The sequence below is a fragment of the Scardinius erythrophthalmus genome (genome assembly GCF_964197995.2).
Source record: "Scardinius erythrophthalmus genome assembly, chromosome: 23".
Classification (NCBI taxonomy): Eukaryota; Metazoa; Chordata; class Actinopteri; order Cypriniformes; family Leuciscidae; genus Scardinius; species Scardinius erythrophthalmus.
In genome coordinates this window covers 8,701,180-8,726,734 of record NC_138243.1, presented here as the reverse complement: position 1 = coordinate 8,726,734, position 25,555 = coordinate 8,701,180, and the positions used below count along the sequence as shown (strand labels likewise).

The following is a 25,555-nucleotide window of genomic DNA, read 5'->3' as shown; positions in this document are numbered from 1 at the left end:
ATAATAGTCTACACACAAAACAGTACTTTAGTGATTGATTTAATGTGATAACTTTAAAGCACATCTCCTCCAGAGTGTCCAGGCTGCTGTGTGAATCTGTCGTTGAGCACGGAGTGGTAAAGGTTGAGCTCAGCAGGAGGCAGGTGCGTGTCTGGGCATCAGACGCTGCTGTCAGACCGGACCTCTGTAGGGTTGTCACTCGCTCGAGGGTTTAATTCACACGGGTACGGGGCTCTCTGGAGCTCTGCCGTCACCACCGGGATCTCCTGTTTCTCCCATTGACCCTAAGAGAAAAGACTTGAGCGTTAATATGTAAAGATGAAGTTTCAGTTCAACCTGAGGTGGCATTTTCTCATTAGGTATGGTTACATTGACTCATTTTTGTTAATCCAAATTAATCCAATCCAATTTCAAAGTTGTTTATATGAACCCTAATCCTCTAAATCCCATTCACATATTGTACATAATGTTACCGACTCTTTCGAGGATATTGTTTGAATCCTCATTCAAATTTATTCATTTCTTTTTTCATTGCAAATTTTTACAGATTTAATTTAAAACTTTTGGTAAATGTTGGTAGAAATGAATACTTTAATTCAGCAAGGATGCATTCAATTGATTACACGTGGCAGAAAAGACATTTATAATGTTCTTTTTATTTATTTCTATTTCAAATAAATGCTGTTCTTTTGAACTTTCTACAATTCCTTAAAAAATGCATTACTGTTTCTACAAAATTGTAAAGCAGCACAACTGCTTTTCAACTCTCGATGATGACTTGCATACAAATATGCGTATACATCATAAGTAATATGTATGTAAGCATATATGATGCACACTATGCAAGTTTTTTAATCTGTTTGAGAAAGTCAAATTCAAGGTTTTCTTTGTTGAGTTTCGGATATATATATATATAATATATATATATATATACATATATTTACTTGTATATCATTTTCGGATCTGATTCTAATCGAATCTATGAGCGCAAGATAAGAATTTCCTAAGTTTTTGTACTAAAATGTTCATTTTTAAACACCATTTCTGTCAAAACTCAAAAGCCGCCTTTCCACTGTCACCAACCGTCGCAAATGATTGTTGCATTTGGCCCCTAGTGCCCATCGTACAAGCAGCTGATACCTTGTTACTTGTTACCAGTTACAATATGCATTACTGTAAGTAATCAGATTACTTTTTGATGTACCGAATAAAGTAACACATTACTTTATAAATTTACACATTCATATTTGAGTTACTTTTTTTAAAAGTTATGCTTACATTTCAATTTAATTAACTTTAAAAAATTTAATTAAAATTCTCTTCTCCATAACATAGTCACTTGGACATGCACACTAATGAATGTGCGGGAACAGACACAAATTACAAAAGTAACAAAACACATTACTTTCAACTTTCAATAAAAAGTAGGAAATGTAACCTGTAATATCAAGATATATTTTGTATGGCATATTGTATACATTGTATGGTCAATTCTGGGGGTCAGGAAATATTCTAAGAGCTCAGAATATAATAATATTCTAAATGTGTCTTTAAAACACAATAAAGGTGCTTTAAACACTTGCAAACAAGAACTTCTCAGTAAAAAACCCTGCAAGGCCTGGAAGAGACTGAGCCTCAGGCAGGTGAGAAAAGGTATTGCAAAAGTAGTGTAACATTACTTTCCATAAAAAGTAACTAAGTAATGTAATTAGTAACTTTTTTTAAGGGAGTATCGCAATATTGTAACAATGTTGTAAAAGTTACTTTCCCCAATACTGGCCATTACCCTCCGCTTATTCACGATGGTAAAATGAATGTATGAATTTATCCAGACAAAACAAATGCCTGCCAATATGTAAGAAGAACATAGTAGATTTTAAAAAAATATTAGCATATTAGTGTTCTTCACTAATCTCAGTTTTGCCTAGAATACACCATATAAAGTTGGGTGGTTCACATGAGGTATAGCCACAAAAGTTTAAAGATACACATCCGAATCTAAAGATTCTGCATACTCATATGGTCATAACTTCACACAGCTCCCGTATTACCCTCCATTGGAAATGAATGGCTTCCAGTTTGTCCGAGATAGTGAAATCGTGGCTTAAGTGTTGTGCTTACGGGGAAGAGCTCGGCGGTGGATTGGTTGCAGTGCATTGAGATGGGGGAAGTGATGTAGAGGGAGTTCAGCACATCCCCGCTGAAGCCGTCCCAGGTTATTGAGGAGAACTGCTCTTCCACAGTAGTCTGAGGACAACTGCAACTCTCACGTCCTTGAAACCTACACAGATGACAATACAACATAACTTGGTAGACCTTTCCACCCCCAAAACATCTCAAGAAGTGATAATTTGGTTGCATAGACACGAAACCACTTTCATAATTGGTCTGATCTCACAACAATGTCGTAAAATTGCTTTTTTTGAAGCTAGAAAATGCAATTTGCCTGTGCAAAATGGATGAATGCAAATGTCATAGCCTTATCTTTGTTTATGCATTGCTGAAGAAAACTCATTTCTGTTTTTCCGTCTGAATTCGTACAGGAATTGAAAGTATTCCTCTTGTCCTCAGGCAGTTAGTCTCAAAGAAAGACATTATTTTCAGGTATGCTGTTGTTGTTGTAGCCCGACTGGGTCAGAGCGCTGTGACACATCAACAGCAGTGTTGCTGTTTTCAAGGTTTTCTACTCATTGTGAGGTAATGACTGTCTGGGATGTGTTAGACGTCAGACAGGAAGGTCATGTTTGGTGTTTTTGAGTGGATGTTTTGTGGACTTGTGGTGTACCTGTTGATGAGACTGAAGTATTTCTGTAGGTAATCTGTGTCCACGTGGCTCTTGCACAACTCCAGCTGTGTACGGGGATAATAATGGACGTAATTGACACACATCTCTTCCATGATCCCAAAACCACCCTGCGGAAGTGAGAAAACAAAGCCACTTGATTTGAAGTGAAGTAAAATGTTTGTTTCTCTCACACACAGCTGTTATATACAGTAGCATCAGAAGACTATGAACACAATCTTCTACCTACGGACAGTTTTTTTTGTCATTTCGGAGCTTGACAGGTTCAGTTTTCTTTCACTTATTCACCATTTCTCCTTTTGAAAAAGTCATTCATGTTTTGAATGACACGAGGGTGAGTAAATAATGATTCCATTTTGAGGTGAACTTCCTTTTAAAGTGCCCCTATAATGCTTTTTTTTTTAGTCTCCTAAAAGAAAGAAGCGATTCTGAACAAAATCAGGTAGACCACGTAAAATCACAGAGCGGGTTCAGCGCATGCTGAGGCGCACAGTGCGCAGAAGTCTCCAACTTTCTGCAGAGTCAATAGCTACAGACCTCCAAACTTCATGTGGCCTTCAGATGAGCTCAAGAACAGTGCTTAGAGAACTTCATGGAATGGTTTTCCATGGCCGAGCAGCTTCATCAAAGCCTTACGTCACCAAGTGCAATGCAACGCGTCGGATGCAGTGGTGTAAAGCCGCCGCCACTGGACTCTAGAGTGGACTCTCACTGGACTCAATCCGATGGATGAGTCTGGGTTTGGCGATTGCCAGGAGAACGGTACTTGCCTGACTGCATTGTGCAAAGTGTAAAGTTTGGTGGAGGGGGGATTATGGTGTGGGCTTGGCCCCTTAGTTCCAGTGAAAGGAATTCTTCAGCATACCAAGACATTTTGGACAATTTCATGCTCCCAATGTGGGAACAGTTTAGGGATGACCCCTTCCTGTTCTAACATGACTGCGCACCAGTGCACAAAACAAGGTCCATAAAGGCATGGATGAGCGAGTTTGGTGTGGAGGAACTTGACTGGCCTACACAGAGTCCTGACCTCAACCCGATAGAACAGCTTTGGGATGAATTAGGGCGGAGACTGTGAGCCAGGCCTTCTCGTCCAACATCAGTGCCTGACCTCAGCTGTTTGATAACATAGTCAAGCAAAAGGCTACCTTGTGTCTGACGTTGTAAAGAGCGATATCATTGTGCAGTGTTTACCAAGTTGGCCGAGTGAATCTGTGAGCTGGCGTGAGTGGAGGCGGGGCTAATTAGCATATTCATGGTCCGCGTATATTAAATGAAGCAAGGGTGTAGAGTTACATTCAAGCTATTTTAAGGCATGTCATAGGAAAATAGGTTTTAATATGTAATTTTTGTGATCAAAAATTAGTTTTAAAGGATAAAATTATTGACTACAAAGGGGGACTTTAATTTGAGCAGAGTAGAGTAGACCAATCACAACAGGCTGGGCCATCTGACAAATCAGATCAGAGTAGACCAATCACAACAGACCGGGCCAACTGACCAATCAAAGCAGAGTAGACCAATCACAACAGACTGGGTCAATAATGCCTATTTGCATATATTAAATGTTTACCTGGATGAATGACAAATTGTATCCTATTAAACAGTAGTAGCTTAAATGTAATAGTTTATCAGTGTGGGTTTAATTTAGCTCAAGCAGCTCTTAGTTAAATGTGTATTATAAACTTGTGTTATATTGTGCAGGATGATAACAATCTCATTCTGAGAGTTTTGAACTTGTTTGATTTCCAGCCAATCAATCTGTGGCGTCTAGATCCTCCAAATTCACATGAGAGAATGTATTTGAGTGCTCGTGTCATTTTTACGTGTAAGCATATGCTATTGCTCAGACTTACCACTGTAGCTTTGTTCCTGTCTTCAGTGTTATACGTGCACTTTGTGACGAGAGCATCGCCCTGTGGGTTAGACAAACGCACAAAGCAGCAATCACACACGTTCAGATGGGGTTTAGCACTCCGCTATTTGTAGAGCATGTTAGAATGAATGTCTCTTGGCAGGTTAGCATTAGATTGGCAGCCTCAGCCGTGTGTGGGTGCTTGTATTGACAGTCTAAATGCAGTAGATCTGTGCTTTTGTTGGTGGCTTGCTGGCTCCAGGCGTTTCCTGTAAAGTCTGCACTGCACCGTCTCTCTTTCTCTCATCTAAATATTGCCTCAGCTTTTACATGTGTGAAGAGCAACTTACTGGCAAAACAGTCACCATCTTCTTTAAAACACGGATAATCTGCACAAAAAAGGAACAGGTTACAAATGTTAGCATTTGATTGATTTTTCGTTTTACAATATGTATGAGAAGCAAAATTGAATGCAAAACTGAATTTGTTAGCATAGCACCTTTCTATGGCCTATTAGAATTGTATCAACCACATAGCGGTACCCTAAAAATATATACAATAATATGCGATAATATTATGTTACTTTTGTGATTTGAAAAGGGCAACACAGAAATAAATCACTTGTATTTCATTTAAAGGTTTTTATAACAGGAGTATGTGAGCATGAAAGATGGCGTGGGTGTGATGGACCCGTCAGCTGTTCAGGTATACTGCAGGGAAACGTGGGTGGTTGACACGTCTCAAGCAGGGAACAGTGTGCTGCAGTCAATGTGACATGCGACTCGTCATCTGAAACTATTATAAACTGCATTCATGGAGCGAAATGAACATTTTTACTTTTAAAAAGTATTTAAGTCAACTAAAAAAAAAAAAAAAACTTAAATTAAAAATAAATGGTGAACAGTTACAGCACCTTAAATATACACCTTCCCTTCCCCCTGAGATTTTAAGACAATACATAAATAAGTTAAAGTGCCCCTATTATGCTATTTTAAAGGCTCCTAATTTTGTTTTGGAGGTCTCCTACAATACGTTTACATGCATCCAAGGTCAAAAAACACTTTAATATTCTTATAATATACATTTCAGAATCTCCTCTTTTCTCACAGTCTCTGAAACCGTTCGATAAAAGATCCGGTCTCTCTAAACCCCACCTTTCTGAGAGCCCGCTCTGCTCTGATTGGTCAGATGATCCAGTCTGTTGTGATTGGTTTACTCTGCTCTGATTGGTCAGATGACCCAGTCTGTTGTGATTGGTCTACTCTGATCTGATTGGTCAGATGGCCCAGTCTGTTGTGATTGATCTACTCTGCTCTGATTGGTCAGATGACCCAGTCTGTTGTGATTGGTTTACTCTGCTCTGATTGGTCAGAAGGCCCAGTCTGTTGGGATTGATCTGTTCTGCTCTGATTGGTCAGATGATCCAATCTGTTGTGATTGGTCTACTCTGCTCTGCTCTGATTGGTCAGATGACCCAGTCTGTTGTGATTGGTCTACTCTGCTCTGATTGGTCAGATGGCCCGGTCTGTTGTGATTGGTCTACTCTGCTCTGTTTGGTCAGATGGCCCGGTCTGTTGTGATTGGTCTACTCTGCTCTGATTGGTCAGATGGCCCGGTCTGTTGTGATTGGTCTACTCTGCTCTGTTTGGTCAGATGGCCCGGTCTGTTGTGATTGGTCTACTCTGCTCTGATTGGTCAGATGGCCCGGTCTGTTGTGATTGGTCTACTCTGCTCTGTTTGGTCAGATGGCCCGGTCTGTTGTGATTGGTCTACTCTGCTCTGATTGGTCAGATGGCCCGGTCTGTTGTGATTGGTCTACTCTGCTCTGTTTGGTCAGATGGTCCGGTCTGTTGTGATTGGTCTACTCTGCTCTGATTGGTCAGATGGCCCGGTCTGTTGTGATTGGTCTACTCTGCTCTGTTTGGTCAGATGGCCCAGTCTGTTGTGATTGGTCTACTCTGCTCTGATTGGTCAGATGGCCCGGTCTGTTGTGATTGGTCTACCACTTAAAGGTTGTGTCAAAAACCAAACGGCCATTGCCATATCTGACTTTTAGCTCCAGATTATCCTCAGCACTTGATACGCAGTGATATGAACAGTAATAATGGCATCAATCCGAGTCTGAGTCCTCATCCTTTGTAAGTGTATCAAAGTGGATTTGCTTTCACAGCACAGAAAACAGCATCCTCTCAACATCTCAACAACACGATCCAAACTCTTCCAGGCCTCAGATACAACTACAGTGCCAATGAAGAACATAGGCTGGCATTATGCAAATTTGTTACAAAACTTACGTAGGTACGATATGAATTACTGACGACTCTTTTCAGGCAGTTCAGAATCGCGTCTTTCTTTTAGGAGACAATAACTCCATTTATCGTCCATTTTGATCTTTGAAACTTTACAGACCTTTTACAGTAACAAACAGCTATATTACACACTACATGAACGGTAATATTCAAAAAAGCATAATAGTGGCACTTTAACAGCACATCTGTATGTTTAAAGTTTGCTTACGGTCTAGTGTCGGTTAATGGTCACATGACATACAGGTAAACAAATAAAACATTTTAATAAAATGTTTTATTTTGTTATTTTAAAATTATTTAAAATTTTTAATTCAATTGATTAATTCAATTGATTATTGATTTTCATCAAACCACAAACCCCCTGCAGTTTCCTCATGAACAGTTAGCTGGGTGTGGTCTCTGTGGTTGGAGGGGATTGGTTGAAAAATAAGAGGGCTTGTTGATGTCAGCAGAGAAGGAAATTATAAAATTATGATAAAATATTATGGAAAAACTTTTATTTTGGAATAACGTGTACCATGCACAGTAAGACCAGGTAAATGTATTAAGGGTAAAGATAAACTAATTTTCTATACTTAAACTTGGTAATACCTGGTAGTGAGTGCTGAAGTGTCTGTCCTCCTGCACCACTTCCACCTCTATGCCTCCTCGCACCAGGACGGTTCTCACCCTGAGGCCAGCCAGATGAGTGTGTAGCTGGGATGCAAATATATGTACACCTCCTGCAGGAAGAGCCTGGAGGACAGAAAAAAATGATATTTCATCATTAATATGTCAACTATATTTGACATTTTATGAAGAAAATGTAAGCGGTTTTAATGTTAGGGCGTTGCTGGGGTGTTGCTAGGGTGTTTTGAGTGGTTGCTTTTTGCAACTTAACCTCAACAAGCCACATGATTTGAACTATCATTCATGAGTAGCCCAAACAGAGTTACTTGACGTTATACAGTATGCTCTCTTATATAACAATGCTTTGTTTTTCACAATTGTCCTTTTGTTGATGAGCTTTTGCCACTGTGGGCTGGTTTATTAGACTTTTATTACACCCTAAATGGGAGTGTTTTTCTTTTTTTAGTAAGTTAGTCTATTTCGATTGCATAATTTGTTGAAAAATGGCCCTAATCTATTTTCATGAAGCCACCCAATGTGTTTTAATTGAATTCAAAGTCTGAATGCAGTTAGAACTGGATGCTGTAGATTTATCTTCAGCCGCAGCTTTGGTTGAATTTATCTTGAATTTATTCGGCTGGCTTGAGTGAAGTGCAGTATTTAGGAATGTTTGAGAGGATCCGGGACCGTCTGTGTGCACTTGTCGGTGCAGTAGCCAGTCAGCTGGAAAGAGCGCTGGCGGGGAGGAATGGCCATGACAGGAGTGTAGACTAGCCCGAGCTCCATGATGCCTGCGTCAAACCTCCTCAGAGATGGAGTGTACCATAAACGAATGCCTGAGGAGTCCCTCCGTCCTGTGACAAACACACACAGAACGAGTGATGAAGAGTTGTGCATTTAGAAATCAAAGGAAGTAGACTGGAGAAATCAGGCTGTTGAGGAGTTTAGAAGAAAGATATTAGCATACTAGCATGCTATTCTTACGCTTGCTGCAGTATATAGTATTTGTGAGCAGTATTCAAATTGGGTATTTCTTCAGCTATAGCTACTAATTTTTTGCATAGCTGCTCACAATGTTGTTTTTTAAATGTGGTCAATATCAGATTCCAGTGTGAATCAGGATTCCAGTTGCTTGTATATAGAGCTGTCATTGTAATACTTATAATCTCTGACACATCACTGTCCTTCACTGACTACCTTTCGCAACTGTCTTAATAACGTCGGGTATGTAAAATCTTTGATCGTTGATATTTACGCTTTGAGATCGGTGCGGCCCAACGTTCTTCCGAGCAGATTCAGTCACTCTTAACACACCTCACACCACAGGACAATCTGATAAGAGAACCTGTAGAACCATCAAGATAATCGAGACTTTGACTAGGATTGTTGGAAGAGGAGAATTGGGCCCACAACCGGCTTGATTATCTTGTAGTGTGTGGGTGCCTTGACTCACCTAAACCTTTTTGTTTTTGTTTTTTGCATAAGTGTGGTTTTAGTTGTTTTTACTTTATGCAATTCTGGAATATATTTTTGAATGAAATTTACTAATGAATCATGATTTTGTTAGTGAAAACATTCACACACAATTTCATGCTCAAATTTGGAAATAAAATGGCTTTCTGTCTTGCTAAAACTAAGGTGGAGGAGTATTATGGGCAAAATCAAACATGTACCAACTCATATTTGTATTATGAATTTTCATATTTTAAGATTTAAAGGCTCTGAGACAGGGGTAAATCTAGTAGTAAACAAAAAAAGGAGTAAAAATAAATGATAATGAAGTTTTCTTTATGATGACCATTTTAGTATGACCCAAAGTTGTAGAAATACTTACACATAGAATACTCTGATCCTATTATATTAACAGTCTCTAACAAAGCACACAGTGCAGAATACTGTATCCCATAATGCAATGCACTTTTGGACAGGCTAAGATGGTTTTATAACGATACTAAAAACATGGCCTCATTATATGGTGTCTAATATCATACAAATGAAAACAATATGTAGGATATAACTGTTTGAAATTATTTCATAACGTCAACTATTTTACAGATATTTTTAATAGTAAGCATTATAAATAGTAAGTGTATACTGTGCAATATGACGCAGCATTTTCATCATCATCAAGCAACTGGGCTTAAGTATTTCACATGGTTTGAGTGCCTGTTGCATACCTGATATAAGGAGAGGGTTGTGGTAATGAACTTCAAGACGAAGGAACCTTGAAGAACCTTCTCCTCCCAGAGGCAAACCAGCGTCGGCGGGGTAGTAGAACGGCTGTGCGTACAGACACAGAACTGTATGTGAACTTTAATAAGATTGATCGTGGTGCAGTGAAGCTTCTGATTTATGCTTTGCAGGCTATAAGATATTTGAGCCAATGCACAAGAAGCTTATGCCAACTCCGGCTCAGTCAGAGCCAGAAAAGTCCTGTAGATCCATGACAGTTCACGACCATCGTTTTAGACTTATGAAGGATTGCAAAGTCGAAACCTAAACCCTTATCTGTTTTAGAACTCGTGTGCGAAGGACCGCTTTACATAACCGTCCTCCTTCCACCTCCAGTTTCTCGCCCCATTCCCGTTCCTCTATCACACTCTCCTGGCTCTCACTCACTCCCCCTCCTTCTCTCACAAGGCATTAAAACACATTTAAAAACGAAATGATGGGGGGGGGAGGGCAAACTGCAATCTACTGAAGAAAACATCTAAATTTTGCTACATAATCTCATCTCTCCAGCTTGACATTGGCAGCTAGCAGAACACATGATTTGTGTTTGTTGTACTCCCATGTAATCTCATTGCAGGCCTCTCTCCCTCTCTCTCTCTCTCTCTCTCTCTATCTCTCAAGCTCGGCATCGGTCCTTGGCTCCATAAGTGATTTATCAGGACGCCTCTGCTTTCAGATTGGCTCACAGCTCTGCTCAAAACCTTGACTGGCACCTACCTAGAGTGGGCGAATTGGCACAGAAAAAGCCCATCTGTATGTGTGCCTCCTAAAGATGCTGATAATCATATGTTCTGTTTTTAGCTCTCAAACTTAGCGCTAAACGGGGAGAAACTGATGTAGAAAGTGACCTCTACGGATATGCTTCATGATGAAAAATTGCGAGAGCATGCTGTCAAAGAGGATAACCATGAAAGTAGACATTTGTGACAAGAGATGTAGGAATATGCAGAAGTGTCAGAGCTACAGCAGAGAGGAAGATCGTAATTTCACTCTTTTCCTCAAGCAAAAACTATCACATGGCTTCAGGAGACTTGATACAATGCTAATGTGTCATTTTACTTTTATTGGAATTTTCGTTGTCTTTTTTGAGCTTGACACTCCCTAATTTATTTTTTTGTACGGGAAAAGAGCAGGGTGAACATTCTTCAGAATATCTTTTTTTGTGTTCCACAGCACACGTACATCACGGAGACGTCTATTTGATGTGCGTATTTACATCTGGAAGACGTATTTTTTATAATGTTTGAGCATCTGCAATACGTCTATTGGACATTTCCTGTCAGATGTCAAATAGACGTTTAGAAAATGTCTTTAAAATGTTTATGATTTAGAATGTATGTAAAACTGACGTCTTAAAGACGTTTATCAGATGTTAGTAAACACCAGATGCTTTCCAGATGAAGTGATCTTTAACAGACGTCTTGTAGACGTACGTGTGCTATCTGGGAAGCAAGCCATTGAGGTTTTGAATGTCATGCTGAGTTAATGATAACAAAATTTTCCTTTTTAAGAGAGCTGTGGCTTTAATTATATACTATGTAAATGCCGTATGCAGTCACGTGTGTACCTCCGCTCCCATGGCCCAGGCAGCCAGAACATGTCGGCAGTAATTGAGTTTGCGGGGCTTCATCTTTGAATCGCAGGAGCCGCTGTATGAAGGTACGGTGTCCATCTGAGGGGAACATTCGAACACTTCGATGTGATGAACAATGGCCTCATTACCAGGAGTGATTACAGACTCGTACTGCAAAAAAAGATGAAGAGATATAAATTGCAGAAAAACAGGAGGGGGGAATTAATTCAGAAAACTTAGTTAGTGTGCAATAAAACCAAGTTTTTCTTTTGCGTTTTTCACGTACAGATGGCAACGTTGTCGAAACAATCCCCGTTCACATGGATCTGCGAAAACGACTAAAAACGCTGTATTATATTACTGGCCAGGCCAGTAGATGGCGATGTCACTTTGTAAAGAAACACTACGCGCCTCTAGACTGAACACACAATACTCATGCACATGACATCACCGTTTCACAGATTCGCGTTTTTGTAGTTTACACGGAGATAATTTTCAAAAAACTGCATTTTTAAACCCTTTTTCAAAAGTTAGCGTTTTCAGGCCCCCAAAACGCAGCTGTTGTCGTGTAAATGAACGGTGAAAACGCATACGGTTTCAGTTTTTAGCTGATAACAGTGTCATGTAAATGTAAATGTAAATGTAGACTTAAAACTCCGACAGTGCAGCGTAAAAGAACGCATGATCTCAAAATGGACGTGTTTTTAAAATTTACATTTCTGACTTAAAATAAGGTGCTCTCGTGCAATTCACTGAAAAGAGAGGGACTGCCAGCAATGGTCAAAAAGCATAAATGAGTGAGTATAGTATGAATGTATGCAGTTGCCAATTATTATCAATGGAAAAGTAGGAAAAGCCGCTAAACGTTACTAGATGATGTCATGCACCAATTGCAATTGTTTCTTCTCCTAATCCGTGCTCACGTACTGTATTTTAAAATAATATATAGCCAAATGTCCAATAAAGCTGATCTCATTTACATATTTTCTGTCAGACAACAGAACGAGTGTGATATAGGGACTGACTACATGTTAACCAACAGTCCAAAAAGTCATCGCTAAATGCTTTTTTGGGGGAGAAAAAAGTCATTAATGCGGTCTGAAAAGTCGGTAAGTTGGCAACACTGAATGTATGTATCATGAATGGAATTCGCATACACTATATTTGTAAGCGCCAGTTGCGTCGCTTCACTGCTATTCACAAATCCTTTCCTGTGGCCTCATGGGATAGTAAAGTGTCCATAAAATGTACACTCCAGAATCTCAGTTTAAGTAGTAGGTCATCCACAAATTTTATGCCTACTGTTTTTTGATTGTTATGAATTTGGACATACTACTTGGAGTACTTTTTTTGCAGAAGTAGTCCTTTTCCATCCTTCAGCATTATGTCTCACATTTTTAAAAGAAATGAAAGTTCTACTTGAACAGCCACATCTGTTTAAATCTCATAATGGACAAAAACAAAGCTCTCTTTTGCAATTCACTGAAAAGAGAGGGACCGACTGCAATGCATATAAATAAGCATATAAATCAAAACTGCCTAACGTTACTGAATGAAATGTCGACCCAGGACGAGCTATTGGACTGTGAAGCATTAGGGGTGTTGATGGACTCGATCTACTCCATCTATGTTTTGATCATCTTTTGAATCCGATTCAGACATAGTCTCTGACAAAAATGTGTCAAAATATTGCTTTTTTATGAGACTTACCCATATTCAAGTGTTGATAAAAAAGGATTGCATGAAGCTAGAATAAAACGTTTTTTGTTGTTGTTGTTTAAACACAGAGGGTCTGTTCTTTCTTTTGATATGTTGCATGTTCAGATAGTCACACAACAAAATATTCTGGGGACCATGAACTTTTTAAAATATTAAAAAAATATTAAAAAAAATTTAAATAAAGTTGGCAGTGGCTGGCAATTTTTTCCAAAAACGATGGTGGTGGGGAAAGAGTTAATAGCAATACTGATAATTGCCTAAGCAAATTCCATAATTACATTCAGATTCAGTTTACATCACTCCAAACTTACAAAAGTGTTTGACTAAAGAGCGTTATAATTGGTCAAAGTGGCTCCAAGAGTTTCAAGTTACCTTGACAATGTGGTTCTTGGGCATATTAGGCGGGAGCTGATAGATGTGGCACCAGTACGTGGTCTCCTGTGTGGGGATGATGACTTCAGGGGCCAGGACCTCCAGGGTTTGCACATCTCTCGGGAGAGCGAGGGACAGAGTGTCCGGACGCAGGAGCAGAACCCTCTGGACGCCAGGCTGGAGACGGGAAATGTTGAGCTCATGCAAAGATAGGATCGGATGCTCCAGCAAGGCGTAGATTATGTGGACCGTGCCTTCCTGGAAATAAGGATTTTTTGTTATCATTTAATCACCCATATGTTTTTCCAGACCCATATGACTAAGTAACATGTTAGACGTAATGCTGACGATGATCATTCTGTGGAAAAGAGCAGCACGGACATTCTTCAAAACGTCTCGGTCTGTATTTCATGGACGAATGGAAGGGTTTGGAACGACATGAAGGTGAGTAAATGAAGACAAGCTCTTTAATACATTTGACTGAAATATTTTCCCTAAAAAATGTGTAATTTTCTGACCTAATATATCCCTTAATCATGGTAGCGCCATATTTATTTTTTGATAGGAATAAAAACGAGGCTGTGGAAAATCGAATACAGTGCGTTCAATGGATTTTACTTTTGTTTAACATACTAATTGTTCATCTGACAAAACATCTTTCCGGAAAAAAAATCAAATTTCAGTAGACAAACTCAGTTTTGAAAGTTATGAGTTGTTAAAATTAAATGATCTGGACCTTTATATAGTGTATGCCATAGTAAAAACTAAGTCTATTTATACCTCACAGCCTTGTTTTCACCCGTGGTAAATTCAATATGGCGTCTAACATGACTAAGGACTATAGAGTGCTGGTTCTGGAAGTATTTTTCCCTTAGGGATTTAAAAAAAGTCTTCATTAAAGAGTTATAAGCCATGAACCAAGCCAATCAGCTCCGAGGTGAATCACAGCATTACAAACTTTGATTTGAAAATCGGCAAAATGACAAAGGTACAAGACTGTGTAATTTAACAGCTTTGGTGAGGGAAAGAACTACAATGCGAACAGCATAATCAAATTAAAAACGATGGATAAATCTAAAATGTAAACATTTTGATATATATATAAAACAATATATTTTAAGTTTATTGCGAAATATGCATATATATATATATATATATATATATATATATATATATATATATATATATATACACACACAAATATTTCAGTATTTTGAGACCTTAGAGAGATCAACTCAATAACATCATTCGCAGTGCTTAATAGGAGTGGGCGGAGCTGAAGACTTTATGTCTCACTGGTTGGTGTAATTTTTTGTACAGCATCATGGGTAATGTATTCTTTCACTAGGAATTCTTCTGTTAAATAGGATTATTTTAAAAAATAAGCTGACATAATGCAGGCTGACGGCTTCAACAGAAGCAAAAACTATGGATTAACAACCTCGTAGCTCACGGTAGGTCTGTCTTTAAAGGTTTAAAAGTTATCGTTCAAAATCAGTTTCCCTGTGGAGAAAATGATGGAGTTTTTCCTTCCAGAACCAGACTTTTGCACTCTATTATCATGCAACTGTCTCTTTGTCCCACCTCAGCGCCCTCTATCTGCTATTCTGCTTTCAGATGTTTAGTAACGTGCCTCTATGATGTAGTCGTGTGGGTCGCAGGTGCTGAATGGTCTTTTGAAGAGCAGAAAGAAGCCTTCAGAGGACTGATGGGTCTCCAGCAGCTGATAGTCCTGTTGAGTGTCCAACATCACTCTGCCTTCATTATCACTCCACGCATCCTAAGAATATCACATTCAATCACAAAAACAAACATCAGCTTTGTTCATCTATTTGAGGTCGGTAAGTTAATGTTTCAGAAATAGCTCTCTTATGCTCACCTAGGCTAAATTCATTTGATTTAGTTGAAATACAGTATAAACGGTAACATTGTAAAATAGTATTACAAATTAAAATAACTATTTTCTATTGTAATATATGTTAAAATGTAATTTATTCCTGTGATGGTAAATTTTCAGCATCATTTCTCCAGTCTTCAGTGTCACATGATCCTTCAGAAATCATTCTAATATGATGATTTGATGCTCAAGAAGCATTTCTGATTATCATCAATGCTTCATATTTTTGTGGAAACCATGATCATTTATTTTCCTTAGGATTCTTTAATGAATAGAAAGTTCAAAACAATAGTATTTATTTGAAGCAGAAATCATTTGTAACATTATAAATGTCTTTACTGTCACTTTTAATCAATTTAGTGCATCCTTGCTGAATAAATGTTTTATACATTTTGTGGGGAAAAAATGTGTACCCCAAAATTTTGAACGGTAGGTAGTGTATATATAATTAATATATTAACTACCCAAAATAATGATCTGAGAAAAACGAATTTACGAGTCATTTTAACCAATAATTCTTTCAGAATTTACCGCCAGCCTACAATGTTTTGACTTGTTGTCAGTAACTCTTCTCCTGGACATACGCTGAGGGAGGCAGGGGCGAGCGGCTGGCCATACAACATTTATTCAAAACGGACTGAACAGTGCAATCCAAAGGCAAAATAATGAAATAAATCATGCATAATGAATGAAGAGGGGCTTTGACACACGCATGACCTTCCTTCAACCACTTTATTTGGGGTGCGGCGGGCAAAACCCAGATGTGAGCTGTTCAGCTCAATGTTAGAAGGATTGTTGCACTATACAGCTGAGCTGGAAGTGCACGGGTGTGTGTGTGTGGGTGTGTATGTGGGTGTCTGCTGTAGCCAGGCAATCATAACAAGATCTATAAAGCCAGACTCTTCAGACTCAAGAGCAATGGAGAGAGGTTGCTTTGACCGAAAGGTTAGAATTCGTCATTAGTCGTTCATTATTCAACAACAAAAAAGTCGAGTACGGTCTCTGAATTCTGTCATTATTTATGTTGTTCCAAACCTGGATGACTTCTGTTTCTTCTGTGGAACACGAAAGATTATGTTTTTTTTTTTTTTTTTTTAAATCTCTTAATATTTTTTGTCCATAAATGAAGGTTTTTGCAGCGACGCCATAGAAGAATCATTTTTGGTTTCCCGAAGAACCTTTCAGTGAACAGTTCTTAAAAGAGCTTTAAATATTTGAAGAACCTTTATCCACTATAAAGAACCTTTTGTGCAAATCAAAGGTTCCATTGATGTTAAAGGTTCTTTATGGAACCATCGATGCCAATAAAGAACCTTTATTTTTCAGAGTGTATACATTGCAAGTCAATGGGGTCCAAAACAATATTGGACTCCACTAATTGTACATACAAAAGCAATTGAAACATTCATCAAAAAAAAAATGTTATGCTCCACCGAATAAAGAAAGTCATGCAGGTTTGGAATTACATGGTGGGGTGAGTAAAGATGTCAACATTTAATTTATGGCTGAACAATCCTTTTACCAAAAAAAGAAAAACCCTCATATTGACAAGATTCTGCATAATGTTGCATCATTTTTCTGCTCATCTCAAATACGTATTTCATAAAAGCACATAATCCTACACTATCCCCAGAGCACATTACCAACACCATAAAGAAACAACCATCATAAAACCAAACCATATGGTCTATTCTTACCCCAAAATAGGATTTTTGACCGTCGTCCCACAGAATGACCAAGTCGGCGTTGGTGGGCTCTCCCCGATCGGACATGCCCAGCAAAAGGCCGTGGTGCAGCTCTTTGACCTTCACCTCTAGATAGACCTCCTGGGTGGGATAGCTGATGTTCCAGGACAGCTCCAGCTGACCCGAGGGGTCTAAGGGGATGTGGTAGGCCAGGGGGGGTCTGGAGGGGAGCGCAGGAGCCTGGTAGGAAGCCACCAAGAGCACCACCACAGTGGCCAGAACGGTGAGGTACATGAGGGTGACGTCTTGCAACCGCAGGTCTTTGTTGAGAAGACGCATTGCCTATGTTGTCTTCCACTTGAAGGCCCTTTCGGTTGGTCTTTAGTGTGATGTTTTTGTTCTGAAGTCACAAGTCGTCAAAAATCTCCTTACGCTGTCGTCTTTTGAGAACTCCCGAATGGATTGTTCTTCTGTTGACTTCTTGATCCCGTTTCAGAAGTGTTTTTCAGCTGGTAGGTGTCCACCGGTCCTCGCGTTGGTCCACTTCTGTTGGCTGTGGACTCTCTCTGGCTTTTAAGAGCACGACCCTGTGACAGCCTCTACTTTATCCCGGCTAATTCTATTAGCTGGGTTAACGAAAATTCAATTGTTTATTTTGCCCTCTGGTCAAACTTTTTTTTTTTTCTCCAACATCTGCTTGTTGTGAGCGAGAAGGGCGGATTTCTGCAATACTGTCTTTTTCCGTTGCTATAGATGGAATTTATTGTGAAAAATCATTTACGTCTAAGACAGTTTGGGATGTTATAGCGCTATAGATTATATGCATTTGAAAATTGCATTTGATTGGTTTACATTTGCCTGTTTTATTGGCTAAAATGTCCTTTATACGCTTTCAGAGAACCCAGGGTCATTTTATTGAATAAGAAAAAACACTTAATAAAGTATCAGGTTAATATACATGACTTTTATTAATTTAAACAACATTTCAACTTGAAAATACACTTCAAACGTTGGTGAAAATGATACTGTCTGAGACCTTATGGTACTGTCTGAGAAAAAAAGAAAAGATTATAAATACAGTTAATTTTCAGATGCAAAACCTTTCAAACGGATGTGCCTTAGAAGTAAACATCTGTCAATTGTTTATTTTTTCAGGCCCCCAAAACACTGTTGTCATGTAAATACAGCCAAAATGCATTAAAAAAATCAGTTTTTAGTTAAGAACGGTGTTGTGTAAACGGCCTCTTAGTTATTCAGCATCCATCTGCTTAATATTACTCTGACTTCTTCATTACTCAACTGCATAACTGCTCTGCTTCTCTGTCAATAAACAGCTGTTTGGTTTGAACTATTATATAATATAACCTAAGTATAAGTATATTGGTATAACTGTGACATTCGTTGAGCTTTATGTTTGCACAATATTTCACAGCATGTGTGACAGACATGTGTTCTGCTGTTTCCTTGGAGAAAGACTGATTCTAATGGCAGGGCTTCTGGAAGATACCACCTGTGTCTTCATCAATTCACTGGTTTTCAAGAAACTAAAAGATATTGAGATGAAACACTTGCAGTGATAACCTCCGAGTCCTTAATGCACATGCCCTGGAGCCAGTGCGACACGCTGCAGCTGCTGCCAATTGTGTCGTCTCAATCAAGAAACATGGATACCTGCTTTGAGGAATAAAGGTTATTGAGGTCCCTGTGGCAATGGCGGGAGGCGGTGTGAACGTGGGCGGAGCGAGACAGGAACAGATGCCGGTCTGATCCGCTAATGAAATGAAGTTGCGGGGCCAGAGGGGCATTTCTGTGCCCTAGAGACATGACTGTTCCTTGAGCTGGAGCAACAGATCATCAGGCCTGTGACACCCTAAACCTGGCCTGCTCTGGACGCGTGGCTTTCTTTGCTTTTTTGCTATGTTGAATTGCTGTGTGGGTTAAGAGTGTTCTGGGTGTTTTCGAGGGTGTTATGGGTGAATTCTTGGAGTCTTACTAGCTTACTAGGAAAGGAAAATAGAAAACAAATAGATGCTTGAAGGATTAACATTTGTGTCACTTCGCTTTGGTTTATTCTTGTCATTGTGAGCGTTTGGTTCCGATTTGGCTCTTTTGTCTGCGTTGTATGTGTGGAGCGTGGTGTTCAGATCCTGACACTTCTGTCTAGTTCGGTTTCAGTTCAGTGTCTGGGTTCGGACAGTCGTGCTCCATGTTTTGTCTGGGGGTGAGTGTTCATTCACTCGCCATGCATGCGCTCTTGTCTCGTGTGTTTTTGTGGAGCGCCTGGTTTGTTTTCATTGGCCGGGCGTTCTTGTGTTGTCGTGTTCTGTGTAGCACGTGGCTCGCGGTGTTTATCGACCGCATGCTTTCATGTGGTTTCAGTGAGAGCTCTCATTGGCTGCGTGTTCGTGTCGTTTTGTGTGAAAAAATGGTTTTGTTTTGTTTGTTTCTACATGCCATGTGCTCCGATGTCTATTGTCTTAAAGGGATAGTTCACTTTAAAAAAAAAATTTTGCCATCATTGACTCACCCTCAAGTTGTTTCAAACCGGTCTTCTTTCTTCTGTTGAACACAAAAGAAGATATTTTGAAGAATGTCAATGGGGTCTATTAACTGTCTGGATACTGACATTCTTCAAAATATCTTCTTTTGTGTTCAGCAGAAGAAAGAAATTTAACTTGAGGGTAAGGCAAGGCAAGGCAAGTTTATTTATATAGCACATTTCATACACAATGGCAATTCAAGGTGCTTTACATAGAATAAATAAAAATAATAAAAAGAAATAAGAATAATTAAAACAGTTTAGAAAAATAAAATACAGTAAAGTACAAACAGTCGGACGAACAGCGGCACAGTGCTCATTCAGTAAATGCATAGCTAAACAGAAGTGTTTTGAGTCTGGATTTGAAATTGACTACTGTAGGAGCACGTCTGATCTCCTCTGGAAGCTGGTTCCAGCTGCGGCTGGCATAATAGCTAAAAGCGGACTCGCCATGCTTTGAGTGAACCCTTGGTATTTCTAGCTGATATGATCCTAATGATCTGAGTGATCTGTTGGGTTTATATTCAGTGAGCATATCTGCAATGTATTGAGGTCCTAGGCCATTGAATGATTTATATACCAGTAATAATACTTTAAAATCAATCCTAAATGTAACTGGGAGCCAGTGTAAAGACCTGAGGACTGGTGTGATGTGTTCATATTTTCTGGTTCTGCTCAGCGTTCTGTATGAGCTGACACTGTCTTATGGTCTTTTTGGAAAGCCAGTGAGGAGTCCATTACAATAATCCACCCTGCTGGTGATGAAAGCATGCACAAGTTTCTCTAAGTCTTGTCTGGAAACAAAGCATCTTATTCTTGCCATATTTTTCAGATGATAGTATGCTGATTTAGTTATTGCTTTGACATGACTACTGAAACTAAGGTCTGACTCTATTGTCACACCAAGATTCCTGACTTGATGTTTAGTTGTTTGACCCCTAGAGTGAAGGTATGCATTCACCTTGAGAACTTCATCTTTGTTTCCAAACGCAATGACTTCAGTTTTGTCTTTGTTTAACTGAAGAACGTTTTGACACATCCAACTGTTGACTTCATCGATGCATTGGCACAGGGAGTCAATGGGGCTGTAATCGTTAGGCGATAGGGCTAAGTAGAGCTGTGTGTCGTCTGCATAGCTGTGGTAAGCAATTTGGTTCTTTCTCATTATTTGGCTCATTGGGAGCATATACAGGTTGAACAGGAGTGGCGCAAGAATTGAGCCTTGAGGGACTCCGCATGTCATGGATGTCCACTCAGACTTATGATCTCCTATACTCACATTATAACCTCTCCCATCTAAGTATGACCTGAACCATTTTAGGACTATCCCAGAAAGCCCCACCCAGTTTTCCAGCCTGTCAAGGAGTATGTTGTGATCGACAGTGTCAAATGCAGCACTGAGGTCGAGTAGTACCAGAATTGATAATTTGCCTGAATCAGTATTTAAGCGAATATCATTTATTATCTTTATGAGCGCTGTCTCTGTGCCGTGGTGCGGTCGGAAACCAGATTGAAAATTGTCAAAGTATCCATATGAGCATAAGAATTTGAGAAGAACTTTGAGTACTTCTTCTTTAAGTGAACTATCCCTTTAACATCACCTTTCTTGTTATTGGATTCCTCTTAATTTCCTCTCCTATTTTTTCTCCTTGTGTTCTTCTCAGTCCTGTGCCAGATTGTTAGTTTTTGATTAAATAAAAGCCCATCAACTCTGCATCATTGAGTCCTTGCCTCTTCCCTTCATCCAATCCTTATAAATAAAGAGGATAAAACACCAAAATGTCCTTAATCATATTTATTATAATTTATTCTCACCTTGGCAGACCAAAAAAATTCATGAATGTTATATAAAATTGAGTGAAATGTGAATTTTGGTTTCTAAACGTCTCTTGAATTTTGATGGTTTCATGCTCTCAGCACTCAATTTATTGAAAAATAAATCCCATATTTATCCACGTATCAAGTGAACCTATATGTAATAATGTCATTTTTATTATAACCTGGCCATGTTGGTTTGTGCCTAATGTGACTGGCATCTACCGAGCAACAGATGAATTCACTCCAAAATGCTACAGAGTCACATTCAGCATTGTTTTTCAATTCAGCCCCTGCTGTTATGATCAGGACAGACCTGCAGCCCATTTGTAGGTCGTGACCCATCCGTTTCAGTGTATATTTTGCATGTCACACACCAGAGTCAGAGGGCCTAAGGCTCAAACACATTATCCAGCTCAGAACAGTCAGTCAGTCAGTATTACCTCAAACACACTAAACACACAGAAAGAGCTGTTTGCTCGTGTCTCAGGAAAGACGTATCAGACACCGGAGGGGTGAAGGGAATAGCTCTGGTCCTGTCACTTTCTTTCAGGTCATGTATAATACACAGCTTTACACTTTAATAGAGCTTAATGCAATAAAAAAAATACTTTTATTTTGTACAACTTTCTTTTCTTAGAAGAGGCGAGTAAGGACATGAAAAAAACAATGCTTAAAATGTCTTGGTGTTCAAGGTGAAAACTGCACCACCGTTCAAAAGTTTGCGGTCAGTATGATTTTTTTATGCTTTTGAAAGTCTATTAAGGCTGCATTTATTTGATCAAAAATACAGTAAAAACAGTAATATTGTGAAATCGTATTGCAATTTAAAATAACTGCTTTCTTTCTGAATATATTGTAAAATGTCTTCAGTGTCAAATGATCCTTAAAAAATCATTCTAATATGTGGATTTGCTGCTCAACAAACATTTAGCATTATTATCAATGTTGAAAACAGATGAGCTGCAAATTTTTTGTGAAAATTAGGATTCTTTGATTAATCGAAAGTTTAAAAACAGCATTAATTTGAAATAGAAATCTTTTGTCACATTATATAAATGCATTTACTGTCACGTTTGATCGATTTAATGTGTCCTTGCAGAATAAAAATGTTCTTTTCTTTATAAAAACTTTTCAACGGTACAGTGGAATTTACATTTGGCCTTGTTATTTGCTCTAGAATGCTGGACCAATCTGAAAAATACGTTTTTTTTTTTCATTTGGGCCAAAGATCTATACTTGCATGCCTTGAAAATAGCTGTTACCAGACAATAACAGATGCATTGCACTGAAAACTTCAAATCCACCCGTTCAAAGTCTGCTTTATTGTGCAATCAATAATTGAGGTCTCACAGTTAAAACCAACCCAATCTCATGAGAAAACGTAACCATACAAAGTGCCGATTTCGTATGAGCACGAATTAGCCACCAATTCGCCAAACCGTAAAATAGTTAAACATTTCTGTGTTGGTTAAACAGTAGAGCAGATCAATCCTGCTGTCCTGACAACCAAACTAAAGCTGAACCTCAAGATAATGCCAGATTCAGGCATTTTACTAGAGCCAGTTTCAGTCATTCAGAGATCTCACTGCGCAATGATTCATTTTTGGTTCGTATTCTTCACTGTATAAACAAAACTGCATTGCCGCCATTAATCCACAGAGCCCGTTCTGTGCCTCGAGCTGGAAAGCCGGCCACATTCCGGCTGAGCCCTGGCTCTCTGTATCCTACCAGTCATTATCATGTTGGCCAGAATCAATGAGCAGGCCTTACAGATGGGCTACTGCTTATCTTGGCCTTCATCCAGATCCACTGGCCAGCTCTTTTGTTCTCCTTCAGAACAACCTCACAGCCAGATTTCAGGAAATCAGTGGCTGACATGACATGATCATCTACAGTAGATCTTATGACAGCATTTCATGTGAGAGAAAGGAAGACTGTGAGGGCGGGTGTAATTCTCAATCGCTGCAACGAAGAATTATATGCACTGTTGACTGTAAACAGCCGCTGGTTCAATCAAATTGCAAATCGGGAAACAGCAATCAATGAGAAATGGAAATATGACTTACATGGTTTTATCGCACTTCCCGACAGCTGTCGCGGATCTCTTTGGTGTGATCAGAATAGTGATGACCAATACAGTAAACGCTTGTAGATTAATCAAATATTAGGTTTAAAATGTTGCTTTAAAAGTAATGTTAGATTTTGACAGTTTGATGATGTGCAGAGACCACTACTATATGAGTTGTGCTAATAAAATGCTGATAAATGAATGCTTTAAGCTGGCTATGATTAAACCGCTTGTTAAAAAAACGCAACTTGATCCTACAGAATTAGTCAATTACAGGCCGATCTCAAATCTACCTTTTCTGTCAAAGATACTAGAAAAAGCAGTGTCTTCACAACTGTGTTCCTTTCTTGAAAGAAATGATATCTGCAAGGATTTCCAGTCTGGATTTAGACCGTACCATAGTACCGAAACAGCTCTCGTTAGAGTCACAAATGATTTGCTCCTATCATCCGATCGTGGTTGTATCTCTCTATTAGTGTTACTCGATCTTAGTGCTGCATTTGACACCATTGACCACAACATTCTTTTAAATAGACTAGAAAACTATGTTGGCATTAGTTGAATTGCACTAGCATGGTTTAAATCATACTTATCTGACCGTTATCAGTTTGTAGCAGTAAATGAAGAGATGTCTCATCGATCACAAGTTCAGTATGGCGTACCACAAGGCTCAGTACTAGGACCGCTGCTGTTCACTCTGTACATGCTACCCTTAGGAGATATCATTAGGAAACATGGCATTAGCTTTCACTGTTATGCCGACGATAATCAGCTCTATATTTCTTCAAAACCTAACGAAACTTACCAATTCACAAAATTAACAGAATGCATAGCTGATATAAAAAACTGGATGATTAGTAATTTCCTACTACTAAATTCTGAAAAAACAGAGATTCTAATTATTGGACAAAAAAACTTCCTCATGCAATAACCTAGAATACTGACTAACACTTGATGGCTGCTCTGTAAAGTCTTCGTCGTCGGTTAGGAACCTGGGTGTGCTCTTTGGTACCAATCTTTCATTTGAAAGTCACGTTTCTAGTATCTGTAAAACCGCATTTTTCCATCTCAAAAATATATCTAAATTACGCCATATGCTCTCATTGACAAATGCGGAACAGTTAGTCCATGCGTTCATGACCTCAAGGCTAGATTATTGTAATGCTCTACTGGGTGGTTGCCCTGCACGCTTAATAAACAAACTACAGCTGGTCCAAAACGCAGCAGCTCGAGTTCTTACCAGAACCAGGAAGTATGACCATATTATCCCAGTTCTGTCAAAACTGCATTGGCTGCCTATTAAACATCGCATCAATTTGAAAATATTGCTGATCACGTACAAAGCACTAAATGGTTTAGCTCCGCAGTGCTTGAGTGAGCTCTTAACGCATTATAGTCCTTCATGTCTATTGCGATCTCAAAATTCCGGCCAGTTGATAATACCTAGAATATCAAAATCGACTGCTGGCGGTCGATCCTTTTCCTATTTAGCACCAAAACTTTGGAACAGTCTTCCTACCATTGTCCAGGAAGCAGACAAACTCTGTCAGTTCAAAGCTAGATTAAAGACACATCTCTTTGACCTAGCATACACATAACACATTATAGACTTCTATAATTCAATGTTAGGCTGCATAGATTAGGTCAGCTGGAACCGGGAACACTTCCCATAAATCCTGATGTACTCGTTACATCATAAGAATGGCATCTACGCTAATTTTAGTGTCTTTGTTTATCCCGAGGTTTTCCCCCAGCCTGCCGGATCCAGGCCGTATCCAGATCTGATGAAGGACCTTCGCCTGGACCCGATGACAACGCAGTGCTGAAGTGCCAACTAGTCTCTCCCTATGGAGGATCCCTTTACCACTCTACAGATAAGGCGTTGTCGGTAAACTCAATTCGCACTCTCTGGTTACTTCCGGTTTCTGGACTGGCTGCAGTAACAAGTCTCTGTCCATGCGGGGGCGCTCGCAGGCGAGTGCAGAATGAATGGAGGTCAATGGCGCTATATCCATCAAAATCCACTTTTCTCAGGATATAATTTTTTGTCTAGTAATTTGAATGTTGTATTCGAAA

General features: G+C 39.1%; 1 protein-coding gene across 1 annotated transcript; it reads right to left on the bottom strand.

Moving 5' to 3' along the window:
* Nucleotides 1-24: 24 nt before the first annotated feature.
* dbh (dopamine beta-hydroxylase (dopamine beta-monooxygenase)) lies at nt 25-17,393 on the bottom strand (the record flags this gene model as incomplete). Its single annotated transcript, XM_081353533.1, has 12 exons — nt 25-284; nt 2,122-2,281; nt 2,786-2,913; nt 4,660-4,719; nt 5,009-5,047; nt 7,559-7,702; nt 8,264-8,430; nt 9,754-9,856; nt 11,376-11,552; nt 13,473-13,730; nt 15,106-15,252; nt 17,067-17,393. The coding sequence occupies 12 exons, from the start codon at nt 17,391-17,393 to the stop codon at nt 159-161; spliced, it is 1,836 nt and encodes a 611-aa protein (XP_081209659.1). The 3' UTR covers nt 25-158.
* Between the last annotated feature and the right edge of the window lie 8,162 nt (nt 17,394-25,555).